We start from the raw sequence: 25682 nt of genomic DNA on the forward strand, positions 1-25682 counted from the left end.
CCAGCTACTTGGGAGGCTGAGGCGGGAGAATCGCTTGAATCCGGGAGGCTGAGGTTGCAGTGAGCCGAGATTGCGTCGCTTGCACTCCAGCCTGGGTGACAGAGCAAGACTCTGTCTCAAAAATAAATAAAAATAATAATAAAATAATAAAGCTCACCCTGCTGCCCAAACAGCACACAGCTCTGTCTGCAGCCTCGGATCTTGCCATGAGTTTGTAGGTCAGAGACCAGATCCCATTCACCTCCCCCAGGCCTGGCACACAAAGATGCTCTGTCACTAAGCGCGGGCTGATGACTCATTCCCCTTTCACATGCCCCAGTGCCCAGCACTCCTCCCTCACCTCACGCATTTGTGTTTACCCAAGACACTCGGTCATAGGTTCTAACACAGGCCTAGGCCACAAAGCCTGGCTGGCAACCCCACACAGCATGGCCCACAAGATTCCAGAAAACAGAACAGAATCCAGTGGAAAGCAATTTCCTAGACACCAAAACAATAAGCGAAAACATGAGTAAGTGCCGAGTGTGTGCCAAGCGCTGTGGCAAAGCCCTCAAGGCGAATGACTTGCCTTGCTCCTCCCAACCATCCTACAGTCAGGGGCTTCTATCCTCGCCCTCTTGTAGATGAGGACACTGCACCTTACAGGGTCTTACAGCCTGTAAGGGGCAGAGCCAGGATGTGAGTCCAGCAGGCTGACCCCGGAGCCAGCCCTCTTAGCCAGAGTCTGGCAATCTCACCAAGCTGTAGAATCTGAGAGCCACCTCTGAATTGTCTAGATGGCAACCTAGGGAGGAATCCAAATGGCAGGAACCCAGTAGGGACACACCAAGGGTCCCCACTGGCACTGCCAAGCCTGCCTTCCTCCTCCCTCCAACCCTGCTACGGTGGCTGGCACTGCTATGGGAGCTTCCATGAGACACACAAGGGGGTCTAAGAGCTCCACATCCAACAAGAGGCAGGAGGCTGGACGTGGCTCCTTCCTTGCAGCCATGGGTCATGCGGATAAAGAAGGGAAGGAAGGAGGGAGACGTAACAGGAAGGAAGGATTCCCTTTTTCTGTGCAGATGAGGATTCCATTGTTTATCCTCCTTCTGGCTCCAGTGCTCAACATGTACCCTCACTGAAGCCCACTGTGGGTCCTACCACCACTTATATCTCTCAATGAATTAGGAATGTAAAGCTCTTGAGATTTTTTAATGTTTCTGTTTTTTGGGTTTTTGGGGGGGTTTTTTTTTTTTTGGAGACAGGGTCACACTCCATCCCAGGCTGGACTGCAGTGGCACAATCATGGCTCACTGCAATCTCAAACCCCTGGGCTCAAAGGATCCTCCGACTTCAGCCTCCCAAGTAGCTGAGACCACGGGCATGCACTACCATGCCCAGCTAATTTTTTATTTTCTTGGTAAAGATGGAGTCTCCCTGTGTTGCCCAGGCTGGTCTCCAACTCCTGGGCTCAAGAGATCCTCCCACCTCTGCCTTTCAAAGTGCTGGGATACAGGCGTGAGCCACCATGCCTGTTGCTCCTATTCTTTATTCACTCGCTCATTTAATCAAGCAGCCAGTATTTACTGAGCACCTACTATGTGCCAGCCTTTGTGCTAAGCACTGGGACTCTCACTAGTCAAACGAGGGCACTGCTCTCACAGAGCCTACATTTTGTAGTGGGCAAGGTAGGAACAAAAAAAAAAAAAAAGCAAAAAAAAAAAAAAAAAAACCCAAACAAAAATATGCCACTCAGCGGTAGGTGACTCCTACAGAGTGAATGGTCTGGAAAGATGTCCCAAAGAGACAGCTGAGCTGAGACCTGGGAGACAAGAGACAGCAGTTTACGAGCTGTGGGACCCTGGACTAGTTAATCCTGCTAAGCCTCTGTTTCCTGGAAAATAGAACAATGACAGTACCTAGTATTGGACAATGCCATTAAGACAATCCACTTAAAATACCTAAGACAGTGATGGTGGCACCCAATAAACCAATGGAGTTTAACAAAATTCTTACAAGAAAATCTACTGTGTGTCACTAGAATGGAAGGCCCATGCTATCAGGGATTTCTGTTGCATGTGTTGACCGCTATATCCCTAATATTAAAACTGCCAGAGACAGAGTAAGTGCTCAGGAAATGTTTATGGAGTGAATGAACGGATGGAATCAACAGTAGCTATTTTTAGTCTTCATACTATAAACCTCTGTTAACTTTTCTATGACTGTGTAGAGATCTGGATGCCCTTTCAAACAGCCGGCAATTCTCTGAAACATGCAAAAACAAGGCCAAGATTCTTAAGCACTGGTTTTCTGTGGTATCACACACAAAACTGAATTTTTGAGTGCTTCTTTGCTGGTCAGGCTTATCCAATCCCAGACAGGTGACTTCTCAGGCCCAGGGCAGGAGTCAGTGCCTCTCTCTACTTTCTCTTTGTTTGCTTTTGGAGGGCCAGGATTTGGAATGAAAACATTACTTGTGGCAGGGTACAGTGGCTCATGCCTTTAATCCCAGCAGTTTGGGAGGCCGAGGTGAGTGGATCACCTGAGGTTGGGGGTTCGAGGCCAGCCTGGCCAACATGGTCAAATCCTATCTCTACTAAAAATACAAAAATACTGGGTGTGGTGGCACCCACCTGTAATCCCAGCTACTTGGGAGGCTGAGGCAGGACAATCACTCGAACCTGGGAAGCAGAAGTTGCAGTGAGCCAAGATGGCGCCATTGCACTCCAGCCTGGGCAACAAGAGCCAGACTCTGTCTCAAAAAAAAAAGAAAGAAAGAAAAGAAAAAGAAAACATTTCTTGTAAAGTGAAAATAAAATACAAAGCAACTTGTGAGAATATAAAGCACTGGTTAAGTAAATTAGAGATGTCTATTCAAAGAAATATTATGCTGTCATTCAAAATGTCATTTGCATATGGCAAAACCCCATCTCTATTAAAAATACAAAAATTAGCTGGGCGTGGTGGTGTGCGCCTGTAGTCCTAGCTACTTGGGAGGCGGAGGCAGGAGAATCACCTGAACTTGAAAGGCAGAGGTTGCAGTGAGCCGAAATCATGCCATTGCAATCCAGCCTGGGCAACAGAGTGAGACTCTATCTCAAAAACATAAATAAAATAAAATAAAATGTTATTTGTTAAGTACACTATAACGTAAAAAATGCTTTATAGTAAAACGCTAAGTGGAAAAAGTAAAACATAAAAACCTATGTGCCACACTCGGCAATATAATGAGACCTCGTCTCTCTAAAATATCTAAAAGTTAGCCAACTGTGGTGGTACACACGCCTATGGTCCCAGCTGTTTGGGAAACAAAGGTGAGAGAATCACTTAAGCCCAGGAGGCAGACATTACAGTGAGCAGAGATTGTGCACCTCCACTCCGGCCTGAGAAATGGCGTGAGGCCCTGACTCAAAAAAAAAAAGCCAGGCGCGGGGGCTCATGCCTGTAATCCCAGCACTTTGGGAGGCCAAGGTGGGCGGATCACAAGGTTAGGAGATCGAGACCATCCTGGCTAACACGGTGAAACCCCGTTCCTACTAAAAATACAAAATATTAGCCGGGTGTGGTGGCGGGCGCCTGTAGTCCCAGCTACTCAGGAGGCTGAGGCAGGAGAATGGCGTGAACCCAGGAGGCAGAGCTTGCAGTGAACTCAGATAGCGCCACTGCACCCCAGCCTGGGCAATGACAGAGCGAGACTCCGTCTCAAAACAAAACATAACAAAAACCCATGTGCTACATGGTCCCTACTCATAAAACAAGGTACACGCACAAACAGGAAGAAAACATCATCTGCTAAAAGGTTTGTGTTCATTGTGATTGTCTTTGAAGGAAATATAACATACCAGCATTATTTCCTTTATCAGTTTTCTCTGTTCTCTCATTTTTCTTTTTTTTTTTTTTTTTTTTTTTAATGAGACTGAGTCTTACTCTGTCACCCAGGCTGGAGTGCAGTGGCACAGTCTCAACTCACTGCAAACTCTGTCTCCCGGGTTCAAGGAATTCTCCTGACTCAACCTCCCAAGTAGCTGGGATTACAGGCACGTACCACCATGCCCAGCCAATTTTTGTATTTTTTTTTATGGTAGAGACGAGTTTTCACCATGTTGGAACAGGCTAGAACCGAACTCCTGACCTCAGGTGATCCGCCCACCTCAGCCTCCCAAAGCGCTGGGTTACAGGCACAAGCCACCATGCCCGGCCTGTTCTCTCATATTTCTTACGTGGATATGTCCTCATTTTTCAATTAGAGGAAAACAAAGATTAGACTTTTTCACCGTCCCTCTTATAACATAAACTACTCAAGAAGAGTGTGCCTGGCCAGGCCCTGGAGCCTGGAGACCCACAGGAGGACAGGCCACCCTGGCATGACAATTTAAGCTCAGTGTTCCCGTGACTAACCTGTATGTCTAAAACGCAATCTCAGATAAAGAAAAGGAAGCCAACGCTGGGCATGGTGGCTCATGCCTGTAATCCCAGCACTTTCAGAGGCCAAGGCAGGTGGATCACCTGAGGTCGGGAGTTCAAGACCAGCCTGACCAACATGGAGAAACCCCGTCTCTACTAAAAATATAAAAAATTAGCTGGGCCTGGTGGTACATGCCTGTAATCCTAGCTACGTGGAGGCTGAGGCATGAGAATCACTTGACCCCAGGAGGCGGAGGTTACAGTGAGCTGAGATTGCACCAATGCACTCCAGCCCAAGCAACAAGTACAAAACTCCATCTAAAAAAAAAAAAAAAGAATAAATTTCTTAGGTTGGGCATGGTGGCACACACCTGTATTCCCAGCACTTTGGGAGGCCAAAAGCAGGCGAATCACCTGAGGTAAGAGGTTTGAGACCAGCCTGGCCAACATGGCTAAACCCCATATCTACTAAAAATACAAAAAAAAAATAACTGGGCACGGTGGTACATGCCCATAATCCCAGCTAGTTGGAAGGCTGAGGCATGAGAACTGCTTGAACCCAGAAGGCAGAGGTTGCAGTGAGCTGAGATCACACCACTGCATTCCATCCTGGGCAACAGAGTGAGACACTATCTCAATAAATAAATAAATAGGCCGGGCATGGTGGCCCATGCCTGTAATCCCAGCACTTTGGGAGGCCAAGGTGGATCATGTGAGATCAGGATTTTGAGACCAGCCTGTCCAACATGGTGAAACCCCGTCTCTACTAAAAAAAAAATACAAAAATTAGCCAGATATGGTGGCACATACCTGTAACCCCAACTATTCAGGAGGCTGAGGCAGGAGAATCCCTTGAACCCAGGAGCCGGAGGCTGCAGTGAGCCAAGATTGCACCACTACACTCCAGCCGGGGCAAAAGAGTGAGACTTCATCTCAAAAAGTAAAAAATAAAAAATAAATAAATTTATTGGCTGGGCGTGGTGGCTCACACCTGTAATCCCAGCACTTTGGAAGGCCAAGGTGGGCGGATCACAAGGTCAGGAGTTCGAGACCAGCCTGACAAACATGGTAAAACCCCGTCTCCACTAAAAATACAAAAATCAGCCAGCGTGGTGCCGCAGACCTGTAATCCCAGCTACTCAGGAGGCTGAGGCAGGAGAATTGCTTGAACCCAGGAGGCGGAGGTTGCAATGACCCAAGATCGTGCCTCTGCATTCCAGCCTGTGGGTGAAAGAACAAGGCTCCATCTCAATTAAAAAAAAAAAAAATTCTTGTAATATCATTATGCTCACATCACAATGGCTGAAACGAAAGGTGACAGACAATACAGTGTTGGTGAGGACATGGAACAACTGACCAGCTTGGTAGAAGTATAAATTAGTATAATTGCTTTGGAAAATTATCATTTTCTTCTAAAGCTAAACACAAATGTATACCCTAGGGCACAGCAAAGCCACATAAGACATACTGAATGACGTGTTCAAGAATGTTCATAGCTGTACTATTCATGACATTAATTTCAAATGAAAGCTTAGTAACACTAAGAGATACCACACATGCCAAGACAGCAATAAATGAGATGCTTCCTACATTAGTTTCCTTGGGCTGCCATAATAAAACATCATAGACTGAATGGCTTAAACAACAGAAACTTATTTTTTCACAGTCCTGGAGGCCAGAAGTCCAAGAACAAGGTGTCAGCAGGGTTGGTTTCTCCTGAAGCCTCTCTCCTTGGCTTGTAGACAGCCACCATCCCCCTGTGTCCTCACACAATCTTTTCTCTGGTGTCTCTGTCTTTCCTCCCTCCCTCCCTCCCTCCCTCTCTTTCTTTCTTTCTTTCTTTCTTTCTTTTTTGAGATGCAGTCTCGCTCTGTCACCCAGGCTGGTTCACTGCAACCTCCGCATCCTGAGTTAAAGCAATTTTCCTGCCTCGGCCTTCCTAGCAGCTGGGATTACAGGTACACGTCACGACACCTAGCTAATTTTTGTAATTTTAGTAGAGACGGGGTTTCACCATGTTTGGCCAGGCTGGTCTCAAACTCCTGACCTCAAGTGATCCGCCTGCCTCAGCCTTCCAAAGTGCTGGGATTACAGGTGTGAGTCACCATGCTCAGCCTCTCTGTCTGTCATAATCTCCTCCTATAAGGTCACCGGGCAGAATGGAAAAGGGTCCATCCTAACAGCTTCATTTAATTTTTAATTTATTATTTATTTTTTTTTTTGAGATGGAGTCTCGCTCTGTCGCCTAGGCTGGAGTGCAGTGGTGCGATCTCAGCTCACTGCAAGCTCCACCTCCCGGGTTCACGCCATTCTCCTGCCTCAGTCTCCTGAGTAGCTGGGACTACAGGCGCCCGCCACCACGCCCAGCTAATTTTTTGTATTTTTAGTAGAGATGGGGTTTCACCATGTTAGCCAAGATGGTCTCGATCTCCTGACCTCATGATCCACCCACCTCGGCCTCCCAAAGTGCTGGGATTACAGGCGTGAGCCACCGCGCCTGGCCTAACAGCTTCATTTTAAATTGATCACCTCTTTAAAGGCCCTGTCTCCAAATTCAGTCACATTCTGAGGTGCTGGGGGTTCCAGCTTCAAACACGTGAATTTGGGGAGGGATGGGGGATCCACATCTGCAACATTTCCCAAATGTTCTAACAGCACAAAGCTTCCTTAATTACTAAATCAGAAAGCTGACCTCACAGCAAGAACAATAGTCCAGACTGTATGATTTCTCATCCAACAGATGTCTTGAGTTTTGTTTTCGTTTTTTTTTTAAAGACAGGATGAGACACCTTAAAAGGACAATAAAGAATATGGCCACTCAGTGAATATCAGTTTCCTTAGTCCAGTGGCTCCGAGGGCCATTCACCCCGCAGAGGACACTTGGCAATGTCTGGAGACATTCTTGATTGTCACAAGGCGGGCGGGGAGGGGATAGTACTGGCATCTAGTGGGTAGAGGCCAGAGATGCTGCTAAACATCCTACAATGCCCAGGACAGCCCCCATAACAGGGAATCATCAAACCCAAAATATCGGCCAGGCGCGGTGTATTTTTAGTAGAGACAGGGTTTCACCATGTTGGCCAGGTTGGTCTTGAACTCCTGACCTTAAGTGAGCCACCCACCTTGGCCTCCCAAAGTGCTGGGATTGCAAGCATGAGCCACCAAGTCCGGCCCCAAGCCTGACTTCATCTCGTCACTGCAAACTGTCCGCGGCATGTGGGAGATCCTGCCAGGCTCATGTTAGGAGCAGGGCACTGCTGACACTACAAACTGATTCTTCCTTGGGGACCGCTGCCAACAGGCTCTTCCCTGGCATTTGCTAAATGCCACAGAGATTTAATTGGGACGAAGGAAGAGCATCCGGCCCAGTTCACCTTTCCAACTCTCACCAGAAGCCTTTCCCTGCTCCCACGGGGCCTCTTCCAACTGCCTTCCCCCAGAGTTTCTGCAAATTCTGTTTAGACAAAAATAAAAGCAGGACCAGGCACAGTGGCTGGCGCCTGTAGTCCCAGCACTTTGATAGGCCGAGTCTGGCGGATTGCTTTAGCCCAAGAGTTTGAAAACAGCCTGAGCAACATGGAGAAACCACATCTCTATAAAAAATACAAAAATTAGACAGGCATGGTGGTGCATGTTTGTAATCCCAGCTACTGGGGAGGCTGCGGCAGTAGGATTGCTTGAACCCGGGAGGCTGAGGTTGCAGTGAGATCACACCACTGGACTCCAGCCTGAGCAACAGAGTGAGACCACGTCTCAAAAAAAAAAAAAAAAAAAAAAAAAAGGTTTTAAATGTATAAGCACAACCAACCCTCCTATTTCTTTCCCCTTGTAGCAGTAACATTATGTGTTTAGACTGTGCCATATCAGCATGGGCCACTAATTCCTAAATGTCAGGCATGACTTGGGGTATCTACAAATCTCAGGAACTTTTACAGACTTCATGGTTTTCTTTAATTGACTGCCTTTTCTTTAAATTCTAAAAGGAAACTTCCTGCCATGACTACAACAAGAAAGCAAGTATCATTTGGTACAAACAGAAGGGCTCATAAAAATAATTGCTAATCTTTCATACATATATAAATCTTTCAAACTCACACAAATTAGAGAAAACAGATACTAGTTATTAAAATCAGAATCATTCTAAATGTCATCAATAAAAATGTTACAACTAGTCTTTTTCTTTCCAAATTAAACCAAAGTCACCACCTTCATGAGTGACCCTGAAGACACATCCCATCCCCCTTCAAAGGCAGTCATAAAATACGGCCAGCCCTTATCACCAACTTTCAACATTTCCATCTGAGTAGACACTAAAAGAACATTCTGTTCTGAGAAGTAAGGGCCAAAAGTCCAAAGATGGCTGGTTCAATGCCTTGCCTGCTTTTTCCAACTTGTTGCATGCAAGGCAGAGGTCAAGGTCAAAAGGTGCCCCCAACTCCTTGGGGACTGGAATACAGGGACCTCCTCTCACCAGCCAGCTGGACAGTAGGTAGAAAGAGCCCTTTTGGGCAGGGTGCAGTGGCTTATGCCTGTAATCCCAGCACTTTGGATGGCCAAGGTGGGTGGATCACGAGGTCAAGCGTTGAGACCAGCCTGACCAACACGGTGAAACCCCGTCTCTACTAAAAATGCAAAAATTAGCCGAGCATGCCGGCATACACCTGTAATCCCAGCTACTCAGGAGGCTGAGGCAGGAGAATCGCTTAAACCCGGGAGGCAGAGGTTGTAGAGAGCTGAGATCATACCACTGCACTCCAGCCTGGGCAACAGAAGAGACTCTGTCTCAAAAAAAGAAAGAGCCGGGAGGCTGAGGCAGGAGAATGGCGTAAACCCGGGGGGCGGAGCTTGCAGTGAGCTGAGATCCGGCCACTGCACTCCAGCCCGGGGGACAGAGCCAGACTCCGTCTCAAAAAAAAAAAAAAAAAAAAAGAAAGAGCCCTTCCGCAGGGAAGCCGGACAGGCACAGCGCCCATGTCCACCCTCCATCCTTCAGAGTCCCTCTGTGAGTTTGCAATGACGCATCTTCTGGTCTCCACAAGGGCAGGGAGCAGCTAGTCTAGTTTTGGTCAGCACAAGGCAGAGCGAGGGAGGACCTCTGTAACTGAAGGGGATGGCACAAGTGCAGCTGGGCGCTGGCAAAGGACAGACAGCACAGCCCCATGGGCTGCTGTCAAGGCCTGCTGCACTGTTCTCATCCCAGGGGGGCAAAGAGCTGTTGGTGCAACTCTCTACTCCAGCCCAGAGAGGGGAAGGTCGGTGGCCAAGGAGGGGGGTGTCTCTGGGTTTCACCCACCAGCACAATTCCCTCCCTCAAAACATACCCCTATATGTTTCATACCTAATACTCCCTCCACCACATCAAAGAAAGGATATTAAAATGTACACACACGGCCGGGTGCAGTGGCTCACGCCTGTAATCCCAGCACTTTGGGAGGCCAAGACAGGTGGATCACGAAGTCAGGAGATCGAGATCATCCTGGCTAACATAATAAAACCCTGTTTCTACTAAAAATACAAAAAAATTAGCCGGGCAAGGTGGCGGGCACCTGTAGTCCCAGCTACTCGGGAGGCTGAGGCAGGAGAATGGTGTGAACCCGGGAGGCGGAGCTTGCAGTGAGCTGAGATGGCGCCACTGCACTCCAGCCTGGGCGACAGAGCGAGACTCCGTCTCAAAAACAAACAAACAAAAAACAAGAATGTAAGTAAGTTCTGAGAATGAGAATCCTACCTAACACCACACCTCCATCACATCAAAGAGAAAGGGCATTTTTGTTTCCTTATCAGTAAAGTAAGAATAAAAAAAAATACCAACATCAAAGGGCCATTGTGCAGCATGAAAGAGGAAACGTCAGTTCAGAGCCAAAACACTGCGGGTCCTAAATAAATATTCATCTTTTTCCTCCACCGTCAGATAATGAGTCACATAAACATGCTGATGTAAGATCTATGCTCTCAGGCAAAACGTAGGACCTCTGAAATGCCTCTGATGCCTCCACCTAGGCAGGGGGCTTCCTGTCTAGACTCCAGTCCCCTTCGCAGGATGGAAAGAGGAGCACAGGGTCTGCAGCACACATCCGTGTGTGACAGCTTCTCCTCATTGCTGTAACAAATTACCACAACTTGAGTGGTAATGCAAGTCTATTACCCTATAGTTAGGTCTGAAGTCCAAAATGGGCCTCATGGGACTAAAATCAAGGAAGGTGTCAGCAGGGCTGTGTTCCTTCTGGAGGCTCCAATGGAGAATCCGTTTCCTTACCTTTTCCAACTTCTAGAGTCCCCTGCATTCCTTGGCTAGTGGCCCTTTCTTCCCTCTTCAAGCTAGCAGTGCAGCCTCTCCCAATCTTTCTCTTATGCTGATACTCACTCTCCCGCCTGTCTTTTGCTTTTAAGGACCCTGTGTTAACACTGGGCCGGGTCAGGGTCAGTGGCTCACGCCTGTAATCTCAGCATTTTGGGAGGCCAAGGCAGGCAGATAACTTGAGATCAGGAGTTCGAGGCCAGCTTGGCCAATATGGTGAAGCCCCATCTCTACCAAGAATACAAAAATTAGCTGGGTGTGGCGGTGGGCACCTGTAATCCCAGCTACTCGGGAGGTTGATGCATGAGAATCGCTTGAACCCGGGAGGTGGAGGTTGCAGTGAACTGAGATCATGCCACTGCACTCCAGCCTAGGCGACAAGAGTGAGACCCTATCTTAAAAAAAAAAAAAAATTTAAGGTGATATATCCACACATGGGTTTTTTTTGTTTTTTGTTTTTTGGGTTTTTTTTTGAGACAGGGTCTCACTGTGTTGCCCAGGCTGGAGTGCAGTGGTACGATCAGGGCTTACTGTCACCTAGATCTCCTGGGCTGAAGCACTCCCCTAACTCAGCCTCCCAAGTAGCTGGGACCACAGGCTCAAGCCACCATGCCTGGCTTTTTTTTATTATTATTGTCTAATTTTTGTAGAGACAGGGTTTCACTATGTTGCCCAGGCTGCTCTTGAACTCCAGGGCTCAAGCAATCCTCCTGCCTCATCCTCCCAAAGCGCTGGGATTACAGGTGTGAGCCACCGAGCCCAACTGGAATTCTATTACACAATAAAAAGAAACTTCAAAAACTTCATGGTAAATAAAGCAGCCAGACACAAAAGGCAACACGTGGTATGATTCCATTGATAGACAATTTCCAGACAGGGCAAATCTATGGAATCCGAAAGTGGATCACGGGCTGCCTGGGACTGGGGCAAGGGCAGGGATGAACTGTGGATGGGCTGAAGGAGACTTTCGGAGGTGATGGAAACGTTCAAAACCCGCGCCGGAGTGATGGTTGCGTAATTCTATACATCTGTTTTTCTGAAATCAATGGTTTGTACACTTTCAATAGATGTATGCTGTATAAATTATACCTCAATAAAGCTGTTTAAAAAATTGTGGTAGACAATGTACCTATTCAGTTCTTCTTTCTCAATCTGATTCATATTCAAAACTTCCTAGTCCCCCAAATCCAAATATATCAAGCATCAAAGCATCCTCATCCAATGTGGCCACAAAACATAGATTGTTACAACGAGGCAAAGTCTTCGGCCACCTGGTACCTAAGCTCCCATCCTTGCCACATCACCACACCAGGGCCTCGACATACCTGGACGGAATGCTCTATATAGTTACTCATTTACCTGAATTTCATCAGGAAAAAGCAGTGAAATTCATAACATTTCTAAATTTCTCATAAAAGGCCCCTCCTCAAAGAAGCACACTGCAGATCCCAACGGTAAACTTCATGCAAACATCCAGTGATCCTAAGGCATACTGAGCACTTATTCTCCTAAACTTTACATGGACTAAACTTTACATGGACTAATCAACTCTATGAGATATATAATTATTGTTATTCCCATTTTACTGATGAAACAACTGAGGCTCAGAGAGTTACAGTTATTTTCCCAAGATCACACAGCTAGTAAGCAGCAGAGCCTGGGTGTGAACCCAGCTCCTCAATGGATTCCTGAGTTCTGGCTCCTAACAAACAATCCCTGCCATTTCACCAAGAAAGGAGCTCCAGGCAGCCACAAGCAAAGGATGTGATGTCATAAAATGGTTTCCAGCAATGGAGGTGAAATACCTTGTTTCCTAACTACACCATTTCAAACTTTTTCTCAATATCAGGATGTGGTAACTTTCTCAAGAGAGAAAAGAACTTTGAAGCCGGGGGATTCCTCCAAAAATAAGCTGCGAGTGTTCGCAACATATGCCGAGTGACCCCAGAAATAATTGCATTCTGTCCCCTACGACATATGGCATCTTGTTTTTGTTTTTTTTTAACCACAAATCCTCCAACCATTCCACAGTTTTATTGCCTAGAACCATCAGGTGAAATGGGTGGATCTGGTTCAAAACTGCCTCCTCTCACTTACAACCTCCAAGACCAGGAACACATTAACATCAGTGAATCTTTGCTTCCCTGTCAATAAAATGGGAGAATTAACTCTAAAAACTCACACGGTTGTTGTAAGGATTAAAACAGCCGTATTTATCTCAAGAGTCCAACAGAAAGCCTGACGGATTACATATTACTTTCTTCTTCCTTTAACCACCCACCCACTTTAGCCCTCAGGCTGTCATCCCCCAGCCCCTAGTCTATTTCAGGAAGCTCCTCCATCTCTCTGCGCTTCTCAAGTGTTTCTAAACTTCAGGATTCCCACCTTGATGTTGCTACTCCTGAAAATGCAGATGATATACAAGAGCATTTATGCAAATGCACAGCAACCCTGATACACGATGTGAATCCAAATCCATGTCACTGTTTAAGAAATAGATTGGCCGGGCACAGTGGCTCACATCTGTAATCCCAGCACTTTGGGAGGCCAAGGTGGGCGGATCACCTGAGGTCAAGAGTTCGAGACCAACCTGACCAACATGGAGAAACCCCATCTCTACTTAAAATACAAAATTAGCCGGGCATGGTGGCACATGCCTGTAATCCCAGCTACTCAGGAGGCTGAGGCAGGAGAATCGCTTGAACCTGGGAGGCAGAGGTTGTTCACACCGCTGCACTCCAGCCTGGGCAACAAGAGCGAAACTCTGTCTTCAAAACAAAAACAAAAGCCAACCCAGGAGACTACCTCCAGGAGGTTGAGGCGCAAGGACTCTTTGAGGCCAAGAGTTTGAGACCAGCCTGAGCAACATAGCAAGGTGGTCCCCTGCTACTCCCTCATTTAAAAAAAATAATAAAATAGTCGGGCACGGTGACTCACACCTATAATCCCAGCACTTTGGTAGGCCGAGGTGGGTGGATCACGAGGTCAGGAGTTCAAGACGAGCCTGGCCAAGATGGTGAAACCCCCGTCTCTACTAAAAATACAAAAATTAGCTGGGCGTGGTATCTGGCGCCTGTAATCCCAGCTACTCGGGAGGCTGAGGCAGATAATTGCTTGAAGTCGGGAGGCAGAGGCTGCAGTGAGCGGAGATCTCGCCACAGCACTCCAGCCTGGGCAACAGAGCGAGACTCCATCTCAATAATAATAACAACAAGGAACGCAAAACAGAGAAGGGAGGAGTGAGGGAACTATCTTTGGGTCAGACAATCCGGAGTTCAATCTCCATTTTGCAGAGTCTTCCCTACAGCCCTTAACCTCCGTAAGCTCCAATTTCCTCCTCTGGGTAATATCAGTGAGGCCTCTTCATCGGAGGATTCAGGAAGCCAGGGACAAAGACCCCACAAAATGGCCGCCAGCACCATTCTTTTTTTTTTAATTCCACTGACACCTGGTGAAGCCACCTTTAGGGTTTACCCCACCCTCTGCGTCTACTGTTCCGAGCAACTGACGCTGCAATAAGCAGCCGCCACCGGGAAGTGCCCAGGGAGGACCGGACACCCGAGCAAGGGCGGAGCAGAGCGGCCGCAGGCCCCGCCCAACACCGCGTTCAGCCTCCCGCGGGCTCCAGCCTCACCTGCACCGCCTGTGGAAATGCACATCTCCAGGCCCCGCCCCCCAGAACTCTGATTGGCGGGTCTAGGCGGGGGCCGGGGAATCTGCATTTGCACCAGCGCCCACCCCTGTCCTTCCCACCCCCGCCCCTCAAGCCCAGGTAAGTCTATGGCAGGCAATGCGAGAGCCCCGCAAACCTCAACATGTCACGCTGCCATCCTCCGAACAGGAAGACGGCGAGGCGCAAAATACCAACCCATCCCCTCTCCCCAAATGCGGGAAAACCCTCACATGTTCCGCGTCTAGGTTGCCCTCGGGGTCTCCTGCTAAGGGGAAAGACACAGCAGGCGGCAGCCCCTGTCCCAGCCGTGGGATTCCTTCCCCTAAATTGTGAGGGGAGAACACAAGGGGTTGTGTCACCAAGCCGCCAGTTGGAGCCCCTCCCACCCTCCTGCGGCTGCTGGTTCGGGTCCACCCCGGGGCGGAGGGGGAAGGGGCCACCGGAGCGCAGGTGGTCTCGGCGCAGCCTCCTGGGGTTGGGACCCAGGGGCGCTGATGGGGTACCCCGTGGCGTAGGCCGTGCCCCCCTAAAAGCTGAGCATATCTGGGCTCCCAAGTAAGGCTCCAAGCACAGAGCTCGGTGTGACATTGACCAAATCGTTACCTCAACGACAGATATTAATTACGGAACAATGAAACGGTGAGAAGGCATGGCAGATCCGAATTCCGCGAGTGTGTAAACAGCGCTGGGGCGGGCCCGGCTTCTCGGGGTTTCTAAAGGAAGGTGGGCAGGGAGGCCAGGCAACCGGGCGCTCGAACCCCAAAGGGCCGGCATCAGGCTAGGGGCCGCCCGGGGCTGGAGCGCAGGGACCCCCTCGCCGCCTCCCCGCCTCCCCGGCCCTGCCCCGGGCTCATGGCGCCGGGCAGGGCGCGCGGCCAACCTGTCAGGCCGGGCCAGGCTGGCCCGAGCGCCGGCTCCGGGAGGCGCGGACAAAGGAGAACGCGAGCCGGGCCCACTCACCCGGCGCGGGGCCTGCTGTCCATCCGCTTCTTCTGGCGCACCGGCTGCAGCGGGATGTTGTCCGTCATGTCGGCGGCGCCGCCCGCCTTGGCCGCCGCGCCCCCCGCGCCGCCTGGGCCGCCGCCCGGTCCGGCCTCCGCGCCGCCGCCCGCCGGCGCCGCGCCGCCCCGGGGGAGGAGGCGGCGGCAGCGGGCGGGCCGGGCCCGCAGCGAGGGGGCGAGCTCGCGAGCGCCGGGCCACGCGCGGAGCCGCCCGCGCGGCCCGACCGACGGACACGGGCGCACCATGGGCCCGAGCTCCGCGCTGCGCCCGCTCGCTCCGCGCCGCGCCTGCCACGGGGGGCGGCCGGGCCGTGTCCGCGCCGCCGCGGCCGCTGCAGTGTCCCCGCCCCCGGCCCGCGCCGCGCGCCCCCCACGCGCGCCCACCCGGCCACGCGCCCCCCGCCCACGCCCGCCGTGCGCGCGCCCTGCCGCCACACACCCCCAAAATCCCACATTCACAATCACATCCCAGCCCTACACACGGGCGCTGTCACACTCATCACACACCAACATCAGACATGCACAATCACACGCGCACCCGGCCACTTTCACCCCATCAGTCATTCTCACTCACTCTTGCACCAACGTGCACATTCATGCCCAGGCCCCACACACACACACCTGCCACTGCTCACTGCCGGCAACATCCAGCATTCACAATTACATGTGAGTCATCCACACACATAACACGCTCACCCTCCTGTTGGTCACTATCATCCATGCACCCAGTTTCTCAAACTTCACACCCATGTGCCCGCAGAAATCACAGGGACCCTCAGCTTTTCAGACTCCTTCACCCTCTGACCTTCACCATCCTCACTCTCATTCTCTATCTGGATTCTGGGAACTCACCATCACACACACACGCAACTGCCTCTTTCATCCAAACACCCTTCAGTAATCTGAACACCCTCATTCTCACACCAGCCACTTTCTTGGACTTGCACATGGGCCCCACTCTCAGGCCTCAGACAGTCACCCTGCATTACCTGTCACTGTGATTCACGGTCTCACACACCGTGAATCTATCTCCTTCACTGCAGACCACATCCACACTCACTTCCACACTCTCCCACAGTGTCTAGGACCCATGAACTTTTCAAAGGCCTGATAAAGTTATGAAGGCAGGAAAAAAAAAAAAAAAAAAAGTGGGAAAAAACAAAGTGAGGGAGTTTAAAAATCAATATGTAACTAAAGAGCCTGAAAATGTAATACCATATAAACTAAAGCTGACTTTTACATAGTTACATCTGATGACAAATCATGTTGGACACCATTTCTTTTCTTTTTCCTTTTGAAACAGAATCTCCCTCTGTCGCCCAGGCTGGAGTGCAGTGGCGAAATCTCAGCTCACTGCAACATCCGCCTCCCAGGTTCAAGCAATTCTCCTGCCTCAGCCACCCAAGTAGCTGGGATTATAGATGTACCATCACCACGCCCGGCTAATTTGTGTATTTTTAGTGGAGATGGGGTTTCACCATGTTGGCCAGACTGGTCTTGAACTCCTGTCCTCATGTGATCTGTCCACCTCGGCCTCCCAAAGTGCTGGGCTCTTCCCTGGCATTTGCTAAATGCCATAGAGATTTAATTGGGACGAAGGAAGAGCATCCGGCCCAGTCCGCCTTTCCAACTCTCACCAGAAACCTTTCCCTGCTCCCACAGGCCACTGCGCTTGGCCCTTTTCTTTTATTTTTTTGTTTTTTAACTTAGTGCTAACTGCCAGTAAGTGGATGCCATACAGGATGGAACCACCAAATATCCCAGTGTCTGAGGTGGATCTCAAACCAAGAAGTGTGACTTATCTCGTGCCCCAGAGAAGTTCCTCAAGAAAAGAAACATGTCATTAGTAATTGCTGCATTGCACTTTTGGAGCAGAAATAGCATTCTCCAGCCAAGAGGGCTGGTGTGCCTTGCTTCCTCCTGTCCCTTCTACATCTAAAATGATGCTTCATACATAGCATGGCACAAGCTGGCACTCAGTAAAGGCTTCTTACGTGGAAGAAGTGTAAACACCCTGACATGCCAGTTATGGCCTCAGTGTGGGTCCCACCATCTCCCATCTGCTTTGCTAGACATTCCCCTTTCAAACTCCACACCCTCTTCTCAACCCCATTACTACACAGGGTACAAGAGAAGACCGAGGAGGCTGGGCACAGTGGCTCACACCTGTAATCCTGACATTTTGGGAGGCCGAGGTGGGCAGATCACTTGAGGTCAGGCATTCAAGACCAGCCTGGTCAACATAATGAAACCCTGTCTCTACTAAAAAAAAAAAAAAAATACAAAAAAATTACCCAGGTGTGGTGGCTGCGCGCCTGTAATCCCAGGTACTCGTGAGGCTGAGGCAGGAGAATGGCTTGAACCTGGGAGGTGGAAGTTGCAGTGAGCCGAGATGGTGCCATTGCACTCCAGTCTGGGCAACAGAGCCGGAGACTCTGTCTCAAAAAAAAGAAGACCAAGGAGATGGGGAACATAAAACTTTAACCCAGGGTTCCCTACGCTGTTGCAATTCAATGAATGTGAGCTATCGTTTTTATCAAGCCCCTGCGACATGCATGTAGTTCCACATTTAACACTCCCAACAGTCCTGCCAGTTCAGACTAAATAATCGGACCCATTTTACAGGTGAGGACTTAGAAGCTCAGAGGGACCTGCAGAAAGCCACATGGTTAGCAAGGAACTAGGCGAGGCTCCGAGGCCTGGTCTTTCATGCTTCAGAAAGCAGGAAAAAATGGCCTCCTGTAACCAATGGAACCACAGTTACCGTGACACCTCCAGGCACCAACTAATCCTGATTCCAAGTAATTTTAAGCTCCCTTGCGGAGCTCACCTCGGCCATCCTCATCAGAATGCCTTATTTTCTTTCTTTTCTCTTTTGAGACGGTGCCTCACTCTGTCACCCAGGCTGGAGGGCAGTGGTGTGATCACCAGCTCACTGCAGGATTGACCTCCCAGGCTCAATCAATCTTCTTCCCTCAGACTCCTGAGAAGCTGAAACTACAAGCACCTACCACCATGCCTGGCTAATTTTTGTATTTTTAGTAGAGACGGGGTTTTGCCATGTTGCCTAGGCTGGTCTCAAACTTCTGGATTCAAGCCATCTGCCCTTCTCAGCCTCCCAAAGTGCTGGGGCTACAGGCATGAGCCACTGCACCCGGCCAGACTGCCCTATTTTCTAAATCATGGAACAACAATAGTGACTCCCTCCTCTGGGATCCGGCATCACTTCCACTACCTTCCAGCTGTGGAACTTGAGGCTGGTGACAGACTCTGCTGGGACTCAGTTTCCTCATCTGTAAAATGGGCATGCTGATAGTACTAACCTCATAAGGTTATTGAAAGGATTAAATGAGTTACTCATATACATAAAACAATTAGAAGGGTGCCTGCACACAGAGGAAGCAGTCTCTGAGGGTCATTGTTGCAGGGTTTTTGGAATGATTAAGTGCAATCATGAAAACATGTAAAAAATAACTTTATATGATGTCTGTCACATGGTAAATGCTCATCAAAGGTTAGCTACTCGCCGGGCACAGTGGCTCATGCCTGTAATCCCAGCAGTTTGGGAGGCCAAGGCAGGCAGATCACAAGGTCAGGAGTTCAAGACCAGCCTGGCCAACATAGTGAAACCCTGTCTCTACTAAAAATACAAAAAATTAGCCAGGCATGGTGGCAGGCACTGGTAATCTCACCTACTCAAGAGGTTGCGGTAGGAGAATCACTTGAACCCGAGAGGTGGAGTTGCAGTGAGCCGAGATCATGCACTCCAGCCTAGGCAACAGTGAGAGACTCCGTTTCAAAAAAAAAGAGAAAAGATTAGCTATTGAAAGTCCTGCTTCTATGATATGAATATTCATAGTTTTCCCTAATTCAATAATGAATACAAGAGCATTATCAATGATCATCTCTGAAAAAAAGATTCCAGGTGGGTTTTTAAAATACAATTTAATTAAAGTTTTTTTTGTTTTAGTAGTTTTCCATTTATAGAAAATGTAAGCAATTAGCACAGAAAGTTTCATATGTCCCCATCCTATATCCATGTCCCCAGTCCTGGGGACAGTTTCCCTTATTAACATTTTGTGGTACATCCAGGTGGATCTTAAATATTTCATCCTTTTTTTATTTTTTGTCAACACTCAATACTTTTTCTCTAGTGAAACGTGTTGCTTTGCAATAATTTTTTCTTTAAACAAGTTTTTAAAAGATCAAAGAGCCCATTATTAACCTTCAAAAGTACTAACATTCTCATATGGAAAGGGAGGGGGAAATTGTAAGTGGGTGTTTTTGCCTTTTTACTTTCCACATTTTCTTTTTTGTTTGTTTGTTTTGAGATGGAATCTCACTCTGTCGCCCAGGCTGGAGTGCAGTGGCATGATCTCAGCTCACTGCAAACTCCACCTCCCGGGTTCCCGCCATTCTCCTGCCTCAGCCTCCTCAGTAGCTGGGACTACAGGCGCCCGCCACCACGCCCAGATAATTTTTTTTTGAATTTTTAGTAGAGATGGGGTTTCACTGTGTTAGCCAGGATGGTCTCAATCTCCTGACCTCGTGATCTGCCCGCCTCGGCCTCCCAAAGTGCTGGGATTATAGACGTGAGCCACTGCGCCCAGCCTTTACGTTCCAAATTTTCTTTTTCTTTTTTTTTTTTTTTTGAGACAGAGTCTTGCTCTGTCGCCCAGGCTGGGGTGCAGTGGCCGGATCTCAGCTCACTGCAAGCTCCACCTCCCGGGTTTACGCCATTCTCCTGTCTCAGCCTCCCGAGTAGCTGGGACTACAGGCGCCCGCCACCTCGCCCGGCTAGTTTTTTGTATTTTTTAGTAGAGATGGGGTTTCACCGTGTTAGCCAGGATGGTCTCGATCTCCTGACCTCGTGATCCACCCGTCTCGGCCTCCCAAAGTGCTGGGATTACAGGCTTGAGCCACCGCGCCCGGCCAATTCTCTTTAGTATACTTTCATAATCAGAGGAGAAAATACATTTAAATACTTTAAAAAAAAAAAAAAACTTCTTTTTGTTTTTATTTTTGTTATTTTTTGAGACGGAGTCTCACTCTGCTGCCCAGGCTGGAGTGCAGTGCAGTGGCGTGATCTCAGCTCACTGCAACCTCCGCCTCCCAGGTTCAAGCGATTCTCCCGCCTCAGCCTCCTGAGTAGCTGGGACTACAGGCACACGCCACCACAACCAGCTAATTTTTGTATTTTTTGTAGAGAAGAGGTTTCACCATGTTAGCCAGGCTGGTCTCAAACTCCTGACCTCAGGTGATCCACCTGCCTCAGCCTCCCTAAGTGCTGGGATTACAGGCATGAGCCACTGCGCCTAGCCTTTTTTTTTTTTTTTTTTTTTTTTTTTTTTTTTTTTTTTTTTGAGACGGAGTCTTGCTCTGCCGCCCAGGCTGGAGTGCAGTGGCCGGATCTCAGCTCACTGCAAGCTCCGCCTCCCGGGTTCCCGCCATTCTCCTGCCTCAGCCTCCCGAGTAGCTGGGACTACAGGCGCCTGCCACCTCGCCCGGCTAGTTTTTTGTATTTTTTAGTAGAGACGGGGTTTCACCGTGTTAGCCAGGATGGTCTCAATCTCCTGACCTCGTGATCCGCCCGTCTCGGCCTCCCAAAGTGCTGGGATTACAGGCTTGAGCCACCGCGCCCGGCCAGCCATTTTTATTTTAAGAGACAGAGTCTTGCTCTGTTGTAGCTGGGACTACAGGTGTGCACTGCATGCCAAGCTAATTTATTTTATTTTTTTGTAGAGACAAGGTCTCACTATGTTGCCCAGGCTGGCCTTGAACTCCTGGGCTCAAGCCATCCTCCTGCCTTGACCTCCTAGTGTCCTGGGATTACAGGTGTGAGCCACTGCACCAGGCCAAAACTCCTTTTCAGCAAGGTGATCCCTCAGAAAGAGAGGCACTTGCAGGCTTAAATCTCATCTTGAGAGAGAACCAGATGCCTGCTTGGGATGAGCGAGACACCCAAGGGATCACCAGAGCGGTGCCAGGGCCTGGGAGAGGGGCAAGGCTGGCGGCAGTGATGACATGTGAGAGGTTAATCTGAGGCCCCTTTCTGGGGACACAACACCCCTCTTCCTGACACAGCACTACCTTCTGCCCAGAAATAGTCACCTCATGGTTCTGCTTCCTCAGGAAATGCCCCTTGACAATCCTCTCCATCCAATAGGCCCTGGGTACAGTACACCCCTGACTCCTAGGTACGTGGAGTGGAAAGGTCCTGGAGGGATAAGCCAATCTAGTCCGACTTCTACTTTCCAGAAATCAGAGAGACTGTGGCCCACAGAGGTCATGTCACATGCCGTCCATGCCTGATGGATTGCAGGCTGGAGCTGGAATATACCTTGAAACTCTCATTGTGGCCCACCATGAAGCCTTATGTTCATAGACCTCCAAGCCCACTCCTGCTTTATTATTTGTTTGTTTGTTTGTTTGGAGACGGAGTCTCACTCTGTCGCCCAGGCTGAAGTGCAGTGGCGTGATCCCAGCTCACTACAATCTCCAACTCCCGGGTTCAAGCAATTCTCCGGCCTCAGCCTCCCGAGTAGCTGGGATTACAGGCGTGCGCCACTACACCCAGCTAATTTTTGTATTTTTAGTCGAGACGGGTTTTCGCCATGTTGGTCAGGCTGGTCTCAAGCTCCTGGCCTCAGGTAATCCAAGCACCTCAGCCTCCCAGAGTGCTGGGATTACAGGCATGAGCCACTGTGCCCTGCCCCACTGCTACTTTGGACCTCCTGTAAAGAAGGAGTATTTGGTGGTAAGTGGGCAAGAAGTCAAGGGTAATGGCAGTGATGAGAGATGGAGGAGGCAGGGAAAATGGGAATAAATAATAAACATGCTTTGGGTAAACTCAGGCTGGGAGAAAATAAAATCCTTTTAGTGCCTACAATTCTCTCTCCATGAATTCTCTCTGGATAAATATTCTAGGTATCCCCCCAAAGCAGTTTCCCTACTTCGGCACTATTGACATTTGGGCTGAATATTTACCATGGGGGGCTGTGCTACGCATTATAGGAAATGTAGCAGCATTCTTGGTTGCTACCGACTAAATGCCAGTAGCTGCCTCACCCCAGCTGTGACAACCACAAATGTTTTCAGACGTTGTGAAATGTCTCCTGGGGGGACAAAATTGTCCAGGTTAAGAACCACTGGGCTAGAATGTGATGTTAAATCATTTTAAAATCTCTAATAAGACTGTGTGTGTGTGTCTTTTTTTTTTTTTTTTTTTTTGAGATGGAGTCTCGCTCTGTCACCCAGGCTGGAGTGCAGTGGCGCCATCTCGGCTCACTGCAACCTTCGCTTCCCGGGTTCAAGTGATTCTCCTGTCTCAGCCCCCCGAGTAGCTGGGATAACAGGTGTGTGCCTCCAAGCCCAGCAAATGTTTGTATTTTTAGTAGAGATGGGGTTTCACCATGTTGGCCAGGCTGCTCTTGAACTTCTGGCCTCAAGTGATCTTCTCACCTTGGCCTCCCAAAGTGCTGACATTACAAGCCTGGTGTGAGCCACTACGCCCAGCTGTGTCTCTCTGTAACACTTACCAATCCAATCCTTTCCCAACCTTTTGTTTTTTGTTTTTTTTTGGAAAGAGAAAGAATGTCTTAGGTTGAGAACTTTCCATAAGCAACAATATCTAGCTAAAATTTAATAATATTCTGGGCTGTGTCTGTGTTTTTGAGATAGAGACTTGCTCTGTCCCGCCCAGGCTGGAGTGCAATAGTGCGATCATGGCTCGCTGCAGCCTTGGCCACGCAGGCTCAAACTATCCTCCCACCTCAGTCCCCTCAAGAAGCTGGAACTACAGGCATGCAGCTAATTTCTGAATTTTTTTGTAGAGACTGCCATGTTGCCCAGCCTGGTCTCAAACTCCTGAGCCCAAATGAGCCTCCTGTGTCAGCCTCCCAAAGTGCTGGGATCAGAGGCGTGAGCCACTACACCCAAAAATATTCTGTTTTTACCTCCAAAAAGGGCACTAAGAGGTTAGGAGGAGAGAAAATCAACAGATGTCCAATCATTCCGTCAAGTCGTCTTCACTAAACACCTACAACGGTCTATGCGTAGGGGGTACAGTCAGACACAGCCCCTGTTTCAAGGAGATGACATCCTAGTGAAGGTTGTTAAAAACTTTGAAAGCATCGGCCAGGCACGGTGGCTCATACTTGTAATCCTGGCACTTTGGGAGGCCGAGAGGGGGCAGATCACTTGAGGTCGGGAGTTCGAGACCAGCCTGACCAATATGGTGAATCCCCATGTCCACTAAAAATACAAAATTAGCCGAGCATGGAGGCGCATGCCTGTAATCCCAGCTACTCGAGAGGCTGAGGCAGGAGAATTGCTTGAACCCAAGAGGCGGAGGTTGTGGTGAGCCAAGATCAGGCCATTGCACTCCAGCCTGGGCAACAAGAGCAAAACTCTGTCCCAAAAAAAAAAAAAAAAGATTGAAAGCATCAAAAAGATGGCTTGATAGCCTGCCTTAGCATACCCTTCCTTGTGTCTTTCATTGTCCTTGAGCTATTTTACAACTCTATAAATTGTAGAAAACTGATAATTATGCAAATGATTCTTGTCCATAGAAATGCAAATGTACTTTGTCCAGTGGAATGCAGTTATTGCCTGTGGATATTGATCATGTTTTGCATCTGTTTGTAAGTTCTTTTCAACGTTCCTAATTGCCAGCAATTTAGGAGCTCATTTTAAATTCTCCTCTGAATCAACTGTAAATTTGTTAATAATTCTTTGACATGTGTTCATTTTATACAAGCATACCTGAGAGATATTGTGGGTTTGGCTCCAGATGAAAAAAGAAAACAACTCTTATCTCAGGAATGCAAGTATTTTTGAATTATCAAGCCCAGAGAGACATTAAAATGAAGCAGCAATCACTTCTACTCCCTCTTTTGAGTATGTATTCATCTCCTGAAACCACTCGTTATTGCCACAAGTAGCTAGACATTCACCTAATAATGCTGCACCAGACACTGTAACTCACACCCCATAAGTTAACAAGGTATAGTCAATTATTAATCAATGTTATTTCTGTAAACCAATGAGAATTTCTGATGAACAAGTATCAGCCCACTCCCTGTCCGCTTTCTTTCCGCTTTAAAAACCTGCTTATGGCCTGGACCAGTGGCTTGCGCCTGTAATCCCAGCACTTTAGGAGGCCGAGGAAGTAGGATTTCTTGACCCATCTGTACAAAAAATAAAAGAATGAGCTGGGCCATGGTGGCACGCGCCTGTAATGCCAGCTACTTGGGACGTTGAGGTGGGAGGATTGGTTGAGCCCAGGAGGCTGAGGCTATAGTGAGCCATGATTGTGCCACTGCACTCCAAGCTGGGTGACAGAGTGAAACCCTGTCAAATAAATAAATAGGCCAGACTCAGTAGCTCATGCCTGTAATCCCAGCACTTTGGGAGGCCAAGATGAGAGGATCACTTGAGCCTGGGAGTTCAAGACCTGCTTGGGCAAGATAGTGAGATCTTGTCTCTACAAAAAATACAAAACTTAGCTGGGCATGGTGGTACATGCCTGTAGTCTCAGCTACTCAGGAGGCTGAGGTGGGCAGACTGCTTGAGCCTGGGAGGTTGAGGCTGCAGCGAGCCATGTTCACATCACTGCACTCCAGCCTGGGCGACAGGGTCTTGCTCTGTCACCCAGGCTAGAGTGCAGTGATCAATCAATCAATCAACCAACCTGTTTGTAACAAAAGCCGTACAGAGGTCATATCCAGGGTTATTTGGGTCTGAGTCTTCCAAGCAGCTATCCTCACTTTGGCGCAAATAAACTCTAAATTGTATTTTGTGCCTTAGTCTCTTCCTTTTAGATCAACACAGACCACAACAATAAAGCAAATATTGCAATAAAGCAAGTCACATGACTTTGGTTTCCCAGTGCATATAAAAGCTATGTTTACACTATATCCTGTTAAGTGTGCAATGGCACTATATCTAAAAAACAATGTACAGGCCGGCCGTGGTGGCTCACGCCTATAATCCCAGCACTTTGGGAGGCCGAGATAGGCAAATCATGAGGTCAGGACTTCGAGACCAGCCTCGCCATCATGGTGAAACCTCATCTCTCCTACAAATACAAAAAAATTAGCTGGGCGTAGTGGCAGGCACCTGTAATCCCAGCTATTCAGAAGGCTGAGGCAGAATTACTTGAACCCAGGAGCCTGAGGTGGCAGTAAGCCGAGATCACACTACTGTACTCCAGCCTGGGTGACAGAGTGAGACTCCATCTCGGGAGGAAAAAAAAAAATGTACATACCTTAATTATAAATTCCTTTATTGTTAAAGATGCTAATGATCCTCTGAGGCTTCTGGA

At 48.7% G+C, this 25682-nt stretch overlaps 1 protein-coding gene across 3 annotated transcripts in view; it reads right to left on the reverse strand.

The window, feature by feature from the left end:
• Positions 1 to 15653, reverse strand: part of ATP9A (ATPase phospholipid transporting 9A (putative)) — a 167912-nt gene extending 152259 nt beyond the window's left edge. For 2 of the 3 annotated variants that reach the window (XM_045363135.3, XM_074005564.1), the window contains exon 1: positions 15318 to 15653. In XM_045363135.3, coding sequence (XP_045219070.1) covers positions 15318 to 15604 — 287 coding nt within the window. In that variant the 5' untranslated portion in view covers positions 15605 to 15653. Of the gene's footprint in view, positions 1 to 14587; positions 14689 to 15317 lie in introns of those variants that run through there. The other variant, XM_045363136.2, reaches the window with a different exon arrangement.
• Between the last annotated feature and the right edge of the window lie 10029 nt (positions 15654 to 25682).

This window comes from Macaca fascicularis, chromosome 10 (assembly GCF_037993035.2).
Source record: "Macaca fascicularis isolate 582-1 chromosome 10, T2T-MFA8v1.1".
Classification (NCBI taxonomy): domain Eukaryota; kingdom Metazoa; phylum Chordata; class Mammalia; order Primates; family Cercopithecidae; genus Macaca; species Macaca fascicularis.